The sequence below is a fragment of the Musca autumnalis genome, unplaced genomic scaffold (genome assembly GCF_047663935.1).
Source record: "Musca autumnalis isolate F117 unplaced genomic scaffold, ASM4766393v1 scaffold_1, whole genome shotgun sequence".
NCBI classification, from domain to species: domain Eukaryota; kingdom Metazoa; phylum Arthropoda; class Insecta; order Diptera; family Muscidae; genus Musca; species Musca autumnalis.
This window is the reverse complement of record NW_027411644.1, coordinates 209,530,905-209,544,605: the sequence shown is the minus strand read 5'-3', so window position 1 is coordinate 209,544,605 and position 13,701 is coordinate 209,530,905. Positions and strand designations below refer to the sequence as shown.

At 37.2% G+C, this 13,701-nt stretch overlaps 1 protein-coding gene across 6 annotated transcripts in view; it reads right to left on the bottom strand.

Moving 5' to 3' along the window:
- LOC141389026 (uncharacterized) overlaps positions 1-13,701 on the bottom strand; it is a 559,199-nt gene that overhangs the window by 118,832 nt on the left and 426,666 nt on the right. For all 6 annotated transcript variants that reach the window (XM_073960023.1, XM_073960024.1, XM_073960026.1 and 3 more), the window contains one exon: positions 2,091-2,226. In XM_073960023.1, coding sequence (XP_073816124.1) covers positions 2,091-2,226 — 136 coding nt within the window. The remainder of the gene's footprint in view (positions 1-2,090; positions 2,227-13,701) is intronic.

Here is a 13,701-nt window from a genome sequence, read left to right as displayed (position 1 = left end):
CTTTAAAATATTTTGTTGTTATTCAAACAATTGAATTACAACAAAATATGGACTAAAGCTGAAATAAACACAAAGATGTAAAATTCTGCAGTCCAACAATAAAAAACACCAACAATATGAAAAAATATTTAAAAAAAAATCCACGAGTATATAGTCCATGAAAAAATATAAAAATAAAAAATAAAATATTTTCAAAAAAATCCACGCTTATAAAGTTATTGAAATCTTTTTTTTTTTTAAATATGAAAAAATAAAAAAAAAATATTTAAAAAAAATTACGCTTATATAGTCCATGAAAAACTTTTTTAAATAATTCACGCTTATATAGTCCATGAAAAAATATTTAAAAAATTCACGCATATACAGACCGTTAAAAAATACTTAAAAAATCATGAAATCCATAAAATATATTTTAAAAAATCCACGCTTTTATAGTCCATAAAAAAATATTTAAAAAATTCGAGCATATACAGACCATTAAAAAATACTTAAAAAATCATGAAATCCATAAAATATATTTTAAAAAATCCACGCTTATAAAGTCCATGAAATAATATTTTCAAAAAATTCCACGATAATAAAATCAATGAAAAAATATTTTCAAAAAAATTTCACGATCATAAAATCAATGAAAAAATATTTTTAAAAAAGTTCCCGTTTATATAGTCCATGAAAAAAAAAATTAAAAAAGTCCAGGCTAACAAATTTACTGACAAAATATTTAAAAAATTCACGCCTATAAATTTAATAACAAAATATTTAAAAAAAATCTACGCATGTAAATTTAATAACAAAATATTAAAAAAAAATCCACGCTTATAAAGTAAATGAAAAATATTTTAAAAAAATCCACGCTTATCAAATAAATAAAATACTTGAAAAAAAAAAAATTCAAACAAAAATGAAACAAAATTTAAAAAGTGCAATCTTGGGTGTATAAATAGGAGCAAATGGCGAAAATTGTCTAGCAACAACAACAACATCTAATATGCCTGATGATGTTAGCCTAAACAGCTAACGAAACGATCGTCGCATAGTGGTTGATGTATGTGTGTAGGACTTCGCTAGATATCAATTTTTCAATGTAATCTCCTTAGGTCATAAAAAGCTCGATTAATTAAATTAATTAAATCTCACAAATAATGGCCTTCGCCCCTAAAAAGGCAAAAACTTAAAAATAAAAAGTTCACGCTTATCTAGTCCATGACAAAAATATTTGTTAAACAATTAACGGCTATATAGTCCATGAAAAAATATTTTGAAAAATCCACGCTTATATAGTGAATAAAAACATATATTTTAAGATTCAATCCTTCTATAGTTTTTAAGATTCAATCCTTATATAGTCCATGAAAAATATCTTTTAAAAACCCACGCTTAAATAGTTCATGAAAAAATATTTGTAAAAAAGTTCACCATTATGATGTTTTTGGCAAATTAAAAATATTCTTAATTAAATCCAAGATTAAAGAGCTCATGATCCATGTAAAAAATTCCTTTAAACAACACCCGCTGGTCCATCAAAAATTATACTTTAAACTGCACTCGTAAAAAAGAGAATATCAAAGTATATATCAACTTTTTATAACACATTAACCACAATGTACTACGTACGCACACACACAGAAATCGTTGTTAATTTAAATTTTATTGTGAGTTAAAATAATATTTGCTTTCTTAATTTATTATTTTGTTTCATGCATATCTTTCTCGACAATATCTTTTATGTGTGTGTATTCTTGCTTTCCCAATTTTTTACCTTATATGACATTTTTATCTTTATATTGTCAATGTGATTTTCGTCGTGTTCTTAATGCCTTTTTTGCTGTTGCTGCTTTTGTCATAAGGATAACGACATGTAAATTTCGTTTGGTTCTTTTTGTTTCTTTTCATACATGCATAAATGCTAGCTGGCACACACACACACATTTATATTCTTTAAAAGTACAATGTATGAACGTGAGCAGATGTGTCAATTTAGCTACGTGTAATTCTTTTCCATTTTTATACGCACTCACACTCACGTACACACAATCTACATGGCAATATGTCAATGTGTTCGCTTTTCATATACTTTATATTCGACTTACCGACAACCTGCATTATTGCAACTGCCTGGGCTGTAGAGAATAATGGTGCATCTGCAGTTACTTCACAAGTAAAATTGCCCGATAAACCGAAGCCCACATTGCGTATTAACACTTGTGTCGCATTCGAGCTGGTGACCTGTGTATAAAAGATATATGAAAAAAAGAAACAAGAAAGATGTTGGGTTAACAGTGTAGAACAAAATGAGGATGAATTTTTATTTTTTTTTTAAATGAGATAATATTATTTATCGAGACAACGACATTAAGAAGATGGGTAAAAGATTGTCGTGTCAGAAAAAAGGCTAAAGTTTTAATTTTTCGTTTGTTATGTTTTTTAATATTATTCGTGAAAAAGAATGAATAACAAAGACTACTAAAGGCTTTAATGCTTTAATAATATCCTAGGAAGATTTTTTGTCTGGAGTCATGACCACAACGTCCACCCCCTATTAAATTTCAACATGACCCGACAAGTGCCCTTAAACTGTTGAAATTTGCGGAGGAGATACTTGGTGTACCAGAGAAGTGCGCAAGTAGCTGATTTTGACACTCATAAGCCACATGCTGAAAAACAAGCGTATGTGCGGCTTGCTACTCTAAAAAATAAATGCAAGTGTTGCTTGCCATTCTCAAAATATGTACGAGTGTGGCTAGCCACTCAAAAAATAAGTTATTTAAAAATGGATATTTTTTGACACTTGCGTATGCTTTGCCAAGTAGTTTTAAATACGCAATAACAATTTCTGTCTTACTTTTTTGCTCATTGCACATCAAGTATTGTTTTCAACCCTTGTAATTCAACCGATTGTCTCGTGCTCTCCGAGAGAATGAGAGCTAAGATCATTTTCTAACACTGATTTTCAAACGTTAAAAGAACATGCTAAAAAACACACATAACATTTAAAGCAAATAAAGAAAAGCATACACAAACGAAACAACAACAAATAAAATTACAATTGTTTATTTTTTGTAGCGTTGTGTGTGTGCTTCTACTTGATAAGCCAATTGGCAAACTATATACGATTGCGAGTTTTGTATACAGTGCAAAATATGATGGACACTTGTTTTACTTATTACGCACAAGCAACGGTCTTGATGCGTCGTAAGTATTTTTTGTGGTGGTGGAAAAAAAAACACATGCGTTAAAAAAGCAAAAGGCCCGAAAAACTTGTGCGTGCTCAATTGGCTTACGGGGGCAAGTAACTCATTGGTGATCTCTGTGGTGTACTAAACTAATATAGTCTTTCGCACTTAAGCGCAAAATTATGAAATTGCGCATCACTTATGTTGGCAAACCACATTTGCCCCACATAGCTTACCACAGACCCACCCATCAAGTGCTGCCACCTAAGGTCTTGAAAACCTTGTTTCTTCTCATCTTATCGCAGATATCTGTGGTATGATCGGGCGACTTGTATAAGCAGTCGAATGTCGACTTTGGGGTAGATAGTGGTCGGAATTATTGATCCATCGATCTGTACATTCAGTGGGAGCTCAATTTCTGCATGGAATATGTCGCATGGAATATGTCAGTGAGACAGACGTCTAAACTGACAACAATGTTATCAAAGGTAGGATCCAACGCTTAGGCGTACAATCTTTTTCTGAAATCCACGTATGACTGGCGACCACAAACATAGTTGTTGACCCAACGTTTCACACCAGGCCGGAGGATAGTATTCGCGTCATCTTAAGCATGATTGACCACAGTAAAATCTTTAGCCAAGTCTAATGCTACCATCACTGTTTTGTGGTACGACCTGTTCTTGTTTAAACTTCGGTTAATGTGTGTGGAACGGGCGTGCCGAGTTAGTGTGGTACTATGCCGGAACCCGTGGTGATGATCCATAACTAGAGAACAAGCTGTGATGCAGGGGAGGAGTAACGCCTCAAGAATCTTTGCAACCAGTGAGAAAAATGAAATTGGCTTGTATGATACACCTTTGTCGGCGTCCTTGCCTGGTTCAGAAATGGGACAATCCTGCCAATTTTACAGGCTTCGGGTTGGCTTACTATAAGTTGGGGACCCTTTTCAGATACTCTACTGCTGGTTTATACAACTGCTTAGCATCACCATTTAAATTTCGTCAGATTTAAAAGCTTTGAATGATATTTCGCCTCTGATAACAACTGCAACAACACACATAATAAATTTTAGTGGTTTTGCTTTGGCTGGAAGAGACCACAAATGAAGTAAAACCCTTGTCTTCATGCGGTCGTTATGGGGATTCTAATTGTCGGTTAAAATAACCCGAGCAACTCTTTGGATCCGTTAGACACGACAAATGTCTGAACATCCTTTTTACCAGGGTTCGAAAACGACCCATTGTACGCAATACATTACTATCGGTTTCAATGTGTGCTGCAACATTGATCAGATATTCCAGCTATTTTTCCCGCTTGTTTTCTGACTCTGCACAAAAAAAGGCACCCCGGAAACTTTGATTAACAGCTTTATCGCCATATTTTTGTCGAATGGCGATAAAATATTACGAACAAAATGGGAAAATGTTTATCTAACATGAAAATGTTACAAGAAAGCGATCAATAAACGATTTCAAACAAATAATTTATTGAAATTTGTTTATGGTTGTTAATAAATTTCTGTAGTTAAAATGGTAATGAACGTTTGCCGCATGTTCTCGCTCTCAAGAGCGAGAGAAACAACTTTTTTAGGTGGCTTTTGGGTTTGTATTTAACAAAAAAAAGGAAAAACAAAATAATTGCAATTATGAATATTTTTTATCAATTGGAAAAAATGCATTCAAAAATTTTTTTAGTCAAGAAAATATTTTGTTTTTATCAAGCAAAATGTTGAAAATTTTGATAAATATTTTTGTCAATATGTGAAATATTTTATCAGTTCAAAATAAAAAAACGATAAATTTTTTAATCAATATTAGAATTTTATTTTTTCAACCTGTATTTTTACTTTGTGATCAAATAATTTTTATCGAATTTTGTCAATATGAAATTTTTTATCGCCGCAAAATCTATAAATTTTTGATTGAATATTTGAATTCTTTTTATCAACTACAATTTTTTTTCTGTGAGGGTTGGCTATGGTTCATACGACCAAGCTTATCACTCTCATTCGATCTTAATTCTTAAGTTCGACCAGCAGAGAAAGAGGAATTTCAGAGACATCGTCACGGCTGCAGCCGATCGCCTTATAGCCGTGACGATGTCTCTGAAATTCCTCTTTGCTACCCTTACATCAAAGGGTTTGTGCAGTTGGTGTATTCTCTGAATCTGAACTGTCATTCCCATGCTTATGGAAAGTTCGGCATTCAGAGGTTATGAAGTCGCTGGTCTACTGATGGAGATGAGAATGGGGATATGGCCCGATCTAAGAGAAATAACAGTCTGTCAAGTCACGTCATTCGTCAGACCAGTTGACACGTGGATATGTAAGACGAACTATGGCAGTTTCCTCTAATCCTAGCTATTTAATCAGACGGCGCTATCACTCTCTGGTCATTTTATAGTTTAATCATGATGAGCATTAAAATCTCTTAGGACTAGCAAGGACTAGCAACATTAGGCCACGTTAGCCAAATAACTCGGGACACATCTATTAATCGTTGGTATAAACACATTTATCAGTTCTATTTCGGTGGTTCCACACTTTACCGCTACCTCCATACACTCCAATAATAGGTCACAAGAGTCGAGCTCAAGCGAGATAGGTATGTATGTACTGAACAAGTCCACCATATCCACCTCTCGTACGATACAAGAGAAGTACGTTGTGTCCACCACAAGTCCGGAGACTGTACGTGTTGTTCAGCTCCGTTTCTCGAATCGTGGTGACCATTATTGATCATGACACGTCGCTGTTACACTTCAGGAATGTTACATTGTCAGGAACTGGAACAGCAATACGCGGTGTTAAAGACTCCGACTGGTTTTGCTGTTGGGGATATTACGGAGTAGTCTTATAATCCGATGACGACGACGAAGTCTAACTGGGGATCAAGTTGGCACAGTACGAAGCAACATGATCCGTATCGCAAATCTGCGGTGGATGAGCCGGTGAACAATGGAACAAAGCAATGCTCCGGGGTTACTTCCTACTCCCGCCACGGACCACAAGATGCTGGGGTGACAACATAGCTTTATACATATTTGAGGTATTTATCTCGGGAAGTATGTACGTGCCTGTGAAAAAACTTATACCGTCGAAATATCCGAGTCATGGCGTTAGCCTGCGCTTCTAGGATGTCCACATTTTGATATAGCCCCCATGGAACGGTAAACCTCGACTTTCGATATTTCGACGGTTGTAGTTTCAATATCCCACCGAAATGGCTGAAATGTAGTATTTAGTCTTCGTTGGGGGTACACAACTTTCCAGAAAAGAATTATCAGTAGTGGTCCACGATTTCATATAGCCCTAATAGCAAGGTACCTCCCGATTTTCGGAATTTTTGAGGTTTTTGACTTAATATCCAACCGAAATGGCTGAAATTTGACACTGTCCAGAAAAGAATTATCAGTGTAGGACTACGTTTTTATATAACCCTCATAGAAGGGTACCTCTCGACTTTCAGTGTTTTTGAAGGCTGTAGCCACAAAAAAATTTCCACTTCAAATTTGTTGGCATAGGCCCACGTCTTCTTCTAGGACAAAATTTTCAGTGTAAATCCACGTTTTCATATAGCCTTCATAGAAGGGTGCCTCTCGATTTTCGGTGTTTTTAATGTTGTGGCCTCAATGCAAAACCGAAAGGTCTGAAATTTGACTTAAGTCTTCGTATGGGGTACGTAACTTTCCAGAACAGAATTATTATTACAGGTCCACAAGTCATAAACCTTATTTACGTTCCTTTTTATTTTTTGAATTTTTAATGATTTTTTATTAATTTTCTCGTTTAGAGTTAAGCTTGATGATCGGAAATTATTTGCAAGTGAAAAAGGAAAGCCAAGTACTCGAACCCACATAGTCACCAAATTACGTTACCTGGTTTCACTGGTGGTAAAGCAGATCTTCAGACGTATCGACTATGTAATGGCTTCTCTGTCCTAGAACTTTTCGTTTTTCAAATGCAAATGTGTTTTATACATTTTGGCGGATATTTGGCAGCTGAAATGTATTTTCACGACAAACGCTTTTTTGTGCTGCCTTTGAAGTTATGAGTTTTGGCTTTGAACGCTAACACGCCGTGACAACATTTTTTTGATATGTTTTCAAGGCCGTGGGACTGGCTCAGCCTGTTTTTTATTTTTTGAAAATTTTCCATTTAAGGCGAAGATCATTTTTAATGATTTTTTATTAATTTTCTCGTTTAGAGTTAAGCTTGATGATCGGAAATTATTTGCAAGTGAAAAAGGAAAGCCATTTACGTTCGTTTTCCAATAAATCAGAAAACAATTATAAATTTTTCATCTCTTCTTTCATGTTTTCCAAACAAGCAGTCAAAAGCATAATACCTCACTATGGTGCCCTCTAGAGAAGTTTCCTTGTACTATAGTATTTTTAGTTTCATTAAAATATGATAAAAATTCTATTGGAAATCTTTGGTTTACCACGATGACCAACAAAAACACCCACAATCTTTATAGAGATCAATTAAATAAATTGAATTTTCCAAGTAATTTCACTAATGAGGATTCTTACTTTGGTAAAACTAAAAAATAAAATATATTCACTTCCTAAAAATCAATTTATATGAATATTTAAGTTGAAGCCATTATTGTTTGACTAAATAAAAGTTAAAAATCTATAGAACATAAAACAAAAGTTATTTTTTTTTTCTCTCTCTCTCTCATCTATTTTTTTTTCCACTGAAATACCACCGGACCATGAAAATTTGTAATCACTTTAGATGATTGCAGTAGCAACTGCAGCCATGTAAGATAATACAAAGTTGTTGCCAAATGTTTAGCTTTATTTTTGTTGTTGTTTTTATATGGGTTTAATTTGTTTTCTTTTACCATTTTAAAGTTGACCGTAACCCGCAACACAAACAAAATATCTTTCCTATAAACGTAGGATGATTGTTGGCAAAGGTGTATAGTTGAAATGTGAATTGCAATGGTTTTCAGTTAAATCCCACCTACGTACATTTTTTGTTTGTTGTTTGTTTTCTATTTTATGGGAAGTGAAGTCTTCTTTGTGGGTATTATATGTCGATTTTTTAACTTTATTTTGAGGCAAAAGTTGGTGCTCAGTGGCACTGTATGTTGTTGTTGTTTTTTGTGAACTTTTCTGTTGTGGCAGTTTGTTTGTCAGAGTCCAGTTTTATTTGGCAACGCCAATGTCAGGCACTCTTGCTCTTACATGAACGTTAATGGCCAAAAAAATGGTAAATTGCATCTGTCTCTGCGTGAATATTTAAATGACTCAAGTATCGTTAAATGGGTGGTGGATAAATGGCTGGCTGTTTTGTCTGTAGGTTGGTGTTGTGTGTTACACAAACACACACAAAGATATAACAGAAGCCAGACTAAAATTAACAGGTGATGGTCTGTGAAAAGGGATGGGATTATAAAAAAAGAAAACAAGTAAACACATTAACGTTATCGGAACCAGATTTCTAATGGATAAAAATCGGGCGGGACCGAATATTTTTTCTAGACCAAATTCCGCCACATTTTCCCAATTTCATCGAAATGTCTGTCCATAAAAAATAAAATCGTTCGAAAAAATATAAAGGTTCTATATCCAAACCTGGACCGATTTCAATATAATTTGGGATACTTATTTTTAGATCAAATTCGACCACATTTTCCAAATCTCATTACAATTTTATACCTCATCTCATCCAAAAATATATTTATATGGGAGCTGCATCCAAATCCAAACAGACTTCGATATAATTTGTCAACTATATTTCTTGACTAAATACCTTCACTTATTTAAAATTTCATTGATGGGACATATATGACATATTTGGTACATCAAATACATGAAATCGGACAAAAATATATATGGAAGTTATAAATCTGAACCGAATCTCACCAAAAACAACAGCGGTGGTCCTTTGGACAAAAAAGTGGCCATCCTCAGATTTCACTCTGATAGGATAGTAAATGCGAATTGTATTTTGATTACAAAAATACAAGGACAGGCGGACGTAACCCGTAACACTAGGGTGCCGGTTCTACGCACCGGATTGACTCGGAGAAATCTTCGACCAGGGGCCATCACTTCAACAATTAAGTGTTTGTGGTCAAAATTTTTAGTTCACCATGGCAGCATGAATATATCACGGAATGCATGCTCCGAGTTCTTCTGGTCCCTACCAGGATAGAGAAGAACCCCGAGCCATGGATCTGTGTTACGTTTTCCAGATCCTCATCCACCATATATGTATCAGCTTCGGTGAGATATAATGGATGTATGGAATGGGTGCATTTTCGAGGATGCTCTGGAGTACAGCCAGATCATTTCCCAGTGTGTCTGCAACTTCGTCGTAGGAATAGGGGGCACCACCCCAGTTTCCCAAACAACTACACATGATGCATCTAACAGCACATGTTGTTGTTCAGCATACCGAAATTTTATCATTCCTGCAATTAAATTACAAGGGTTTCCGTATCATAGTCAGCGAAATCGTGGACTTTATGATTCGGAGGAACATCAGGGTCACTGCGATCCAGGAAACAAAACTGTCCGTCGACTCTAGCGTGCCATGGCTATAACGATATGCGGAAGGCTCGAAGAAGAATCGAAGGAGCGGGACATGCATTCCTTATACACCAGTCTGTCCAGTACATACAACTCTCTACCAAGAGCTTGACTCTAGTGACCCATACATGAAGTGTATAGAGATAGCAGTAAAGTTTGGGACTACCGAGGTACTTAATGTGTTCATACCGCCGATGCATAGCTGTGCCTTGCGTTACATGCCCAACATTAATTGGCTTTTGAAGAGCAATAGTCGTCTGGTGAAAGTGAAATGAAGTCCCCTCATCATGAGCTTTGGCATTCCGTCCTAGGCAATGGCCATAGAGATACAGGGCTGTCCGAGGAAATTGATAGCTCCACATTTTGCACGATGAACCCAGACGCTTCTACTAGGATAAGAGGAGATTCCCACAGCTCGCCAGACTTCATTGTGAGTCCTAGGCAATGAGTCCTAGGCAATCCGTTGTTTCCCTTGGCTCAGACCATCTTTCGATCATGGTCTTCGTAAACCGACCACCCGACTTCCTAACCTCTGACTACTCATCATGAGTTTTGGCATTCCGTCCTAGGCAATGGTCACAGAGCTACAGCGCTGGACGAGTAATTTGATAGCTCCACATTTTGCACGGTAAACCCAGACGCTTCTACGAGGATAAGAGGATATTGCCACAGCTCGCCAGACTTCACCATTGAGGTCTCATAAATGTCGTGCCCTGGCAATCCGTTATTTCCTTTGGCTCAGACCATCCTTCGATCATCGTCTTCGTAAAGCGACCACCCGACATCATAACCTCTGACTACCGTAATTTTTTTACCATGGAGAAGATGATTGGCAAGAGTTCAGGGAATATACCAATTACTTCGTAGGAAGCTGTCCATTCAATCAGATTCTCGGGTAGCTGAAAGCATTTTTGAGCAGCCGATCTCTACCTACCTTCTGGTTGAATACTCGTAATCAGACTAAAGTTTCCATGACATAAACATTTTGTACGGTGGACGAAAACGTTTGTACGATTATAAGTGGAGATTGCCACAACTCATCAGAGAACACCATTGGGGCATCCGGTCTGATAAATTACGTGTCCACATTATTTCCTTTGGCATAGACTATCTTCCGACCATCGTCTCTATAAACAGATCATTTGACTTCATAACCTCTGACTGCCGTATTTTTCCGAACCAATCAGTTTTTCGATAGGCAAGGGTTCAGCCAATTTACCAATCACCGCCTCAGAAAACAGCCCATTCCCTCAGATTCTCGAGTAGCTGAGAAAATTTTCCGGTACGTCGTCACTGCTGCAGCCGTTCGCTACATAGCTGCTGGCGAACACTCGAAATCAGGCAAAATTTCCAAACAGAGGTGACGAGACTAGCAAATGAGCTTCGTCGTAAGAACCCTGAGGAACCAAAACTTAAAGAACTTACTCTTGAAGTCAACCGGAAAAAAGCTAGACCTCCTGAAGCAATGTAACATTTGTACAGAATTGAGTAAATTGTGGGAAACACTCAAACCCGGAAATGAAGCATGATAGAAAGGCTGTTACTTTCAGCGACGTGACTGTAACTAATCCGAAGATTAGTGCGCGTGTTACTTTCAACGGCAGTTTATAGAACACCTCGAGGGTGATAGGGCGTAGAGGAGTGTGCTACGCCGTATAAGAGACCTCCCAGCCGACCGCAATTTACCATCCGTAATGCGAAATCGTCCAAAGCACTGGGGTCACACGAAATCTTAATGATAATGCTTGAGCAACCGGATGAACCGGAGTAGAAAATTTCTCAAGTATACTCAATCTATCTTCAACCATTATTTTACCAGAAGCCTTGAATGTTGGCAAAAAGTTCCGGCTACTGAAGCCACGCAGAGGTAAATCGTACAGGCCAATGTCTCTCTTGTCTCCAGTAGTAAAGATTCTTGAGGCACTACTCCCTCCCAGTTGTCAACATCAGCATAGATTCCGAAAAATGCACAGCACCACAACAGCGGTACACGCATTATCGACACATATCAGTGGAGGACTGAACCGGAGCTGGCCGTGCAACCGAACAGCAATTTTGGCTCTTGACCTTTCTAAGGCTTTAGATACCGTACGACTTTTCTCCAGCCATGTTTGAAACGTTGTAGAATTCGGAAATAAGATGCCCAATAACCGTCGAGTGAGACAGGGAGTTACCCACGGAAGATTGATATCTCTGGAACTTTTTTACCTCCAACTTTCCGAAATTCCACACCCTCCAGACGACATATAGTTCGCAAAGTGTGTCGTTGATTGTACGATCTTGGCGTCGGTTCCTATCGTCGATGATATATGTGATAGCTTAAATGTATATGTAGCTATCCTAGTGCAGTTCGTCCATCTGAGGAATATGACAATATACACCACAAAATCCACTGCCACACTGCTCACCAACTAGACGGCTAAAATGAGGCTATCCCTGAACGTAGTGGAGGATATCCCGGAACGTGGAATGTGTCCTGATTCCGACCACTAACTCTTCCAAGATATTAGGTGTAATGTTCGACAAGTCGCTGGCTGGCAGCACTTAGAGATCTGACAAAGAATCGGAAATGCGGCTCAGCCTGAATATATTGACCGATGACGTACTGATTCCGACCACTAACTACCCCACGATATTGGGTGTAATGTACTACAGCAAGCCACAGCTATTTACGACAAGATCGGAAGTGGGAAAAAGGTTTTCAAGTTGCTGGCCGGCAGCACCTGGGTCGGGCTTGAATAACATTCAAACAGATGCAGGTGCGCAGACGGTACAAAGGTAAAGTGTGAATGCCGTAACCGGAGTCCAACCTACATCCATCGCAGTAGAAAAATGACAGCCATTGTCGCCTCTATTCATATTGGACCCGAATTGATGGCTCGACAACCAACACATGCCCTTTATGTGAATTGGGACGGCACGACACGCTACATTTGCTTAGCTGGGCAACTTACGCCACTAACCTGTCTCCTGATTTTTATGGGCGCAACCAGTCCAGTTTGCAGAATTTTAGAATCTGGATACAGAGAAACCAGAACCAGATAACCGAAAAAAATATACGAACGAACATGTTTACGTTGCAACAACAACAATAGGGTTATTGGGAACATTGGGTCAATCTCGTTTCCTTATACATGTTACATAGAAATGAACAAAGACATAGCACCCATATTCTGCGGGAATGTTTTGTACCCAAAACGAAGACCAAATACCAAATTTTAGCCAAAATCCTCAAAATACCGACAATTGGGAGCGACCATATTCTGCTTATACTTAGTGCCAAATTTCAGCCATTTCGGAGGAATACTGGGGCCGCAACTTTCAAAATACCGAAAATCGGGAGGTATTGCTTTATGGGAGCTATATCAAAACTTGAACTGATATCGCAATTTTCAATACCAAATATCCTAGTAATCATATGAACTTCTGTACAAAACTATAAAGCTCTATCTTAGATATTACGAAGTGTATCCTGATTTCAGCAAACATATGGACGGACAGACAGACGGACATCATTATATCGTCTTGGAATTTTAAGCTGATCAAGTTTATATAGGGATTATACGATCTCCGACGAATATTTCGATGTGTTACTAACGAAGTGGCAAAACAATTATGCATCTACTTCAATTCTTTGGGTGGGCTAGAGAAATGTCTATACATGAACGGGCTGTTACCGACATGTTCAGATCAACTTATAATTTTATGATGATCAAGATAGATTATAATTTTTTTTTGGACTTTCAAACCATTATTTAGGGGAGTTATAAACGGAATGACAAAGTTAATGCATCCTCCAAAATGTGGCGGCGGGTATAAAAGTGATCACAGAACTATATCATACACTACTATAAAAAGAGCTATCGAACCCAGCTGATTACACTGTGAACACAAATTTTGGGGCAAAGATAATTCCTTTTGGAAATAAAAGCCCTTGGTGAGTATATTAAGAACCCCGAAGGACAGATCCGCCGTGAGC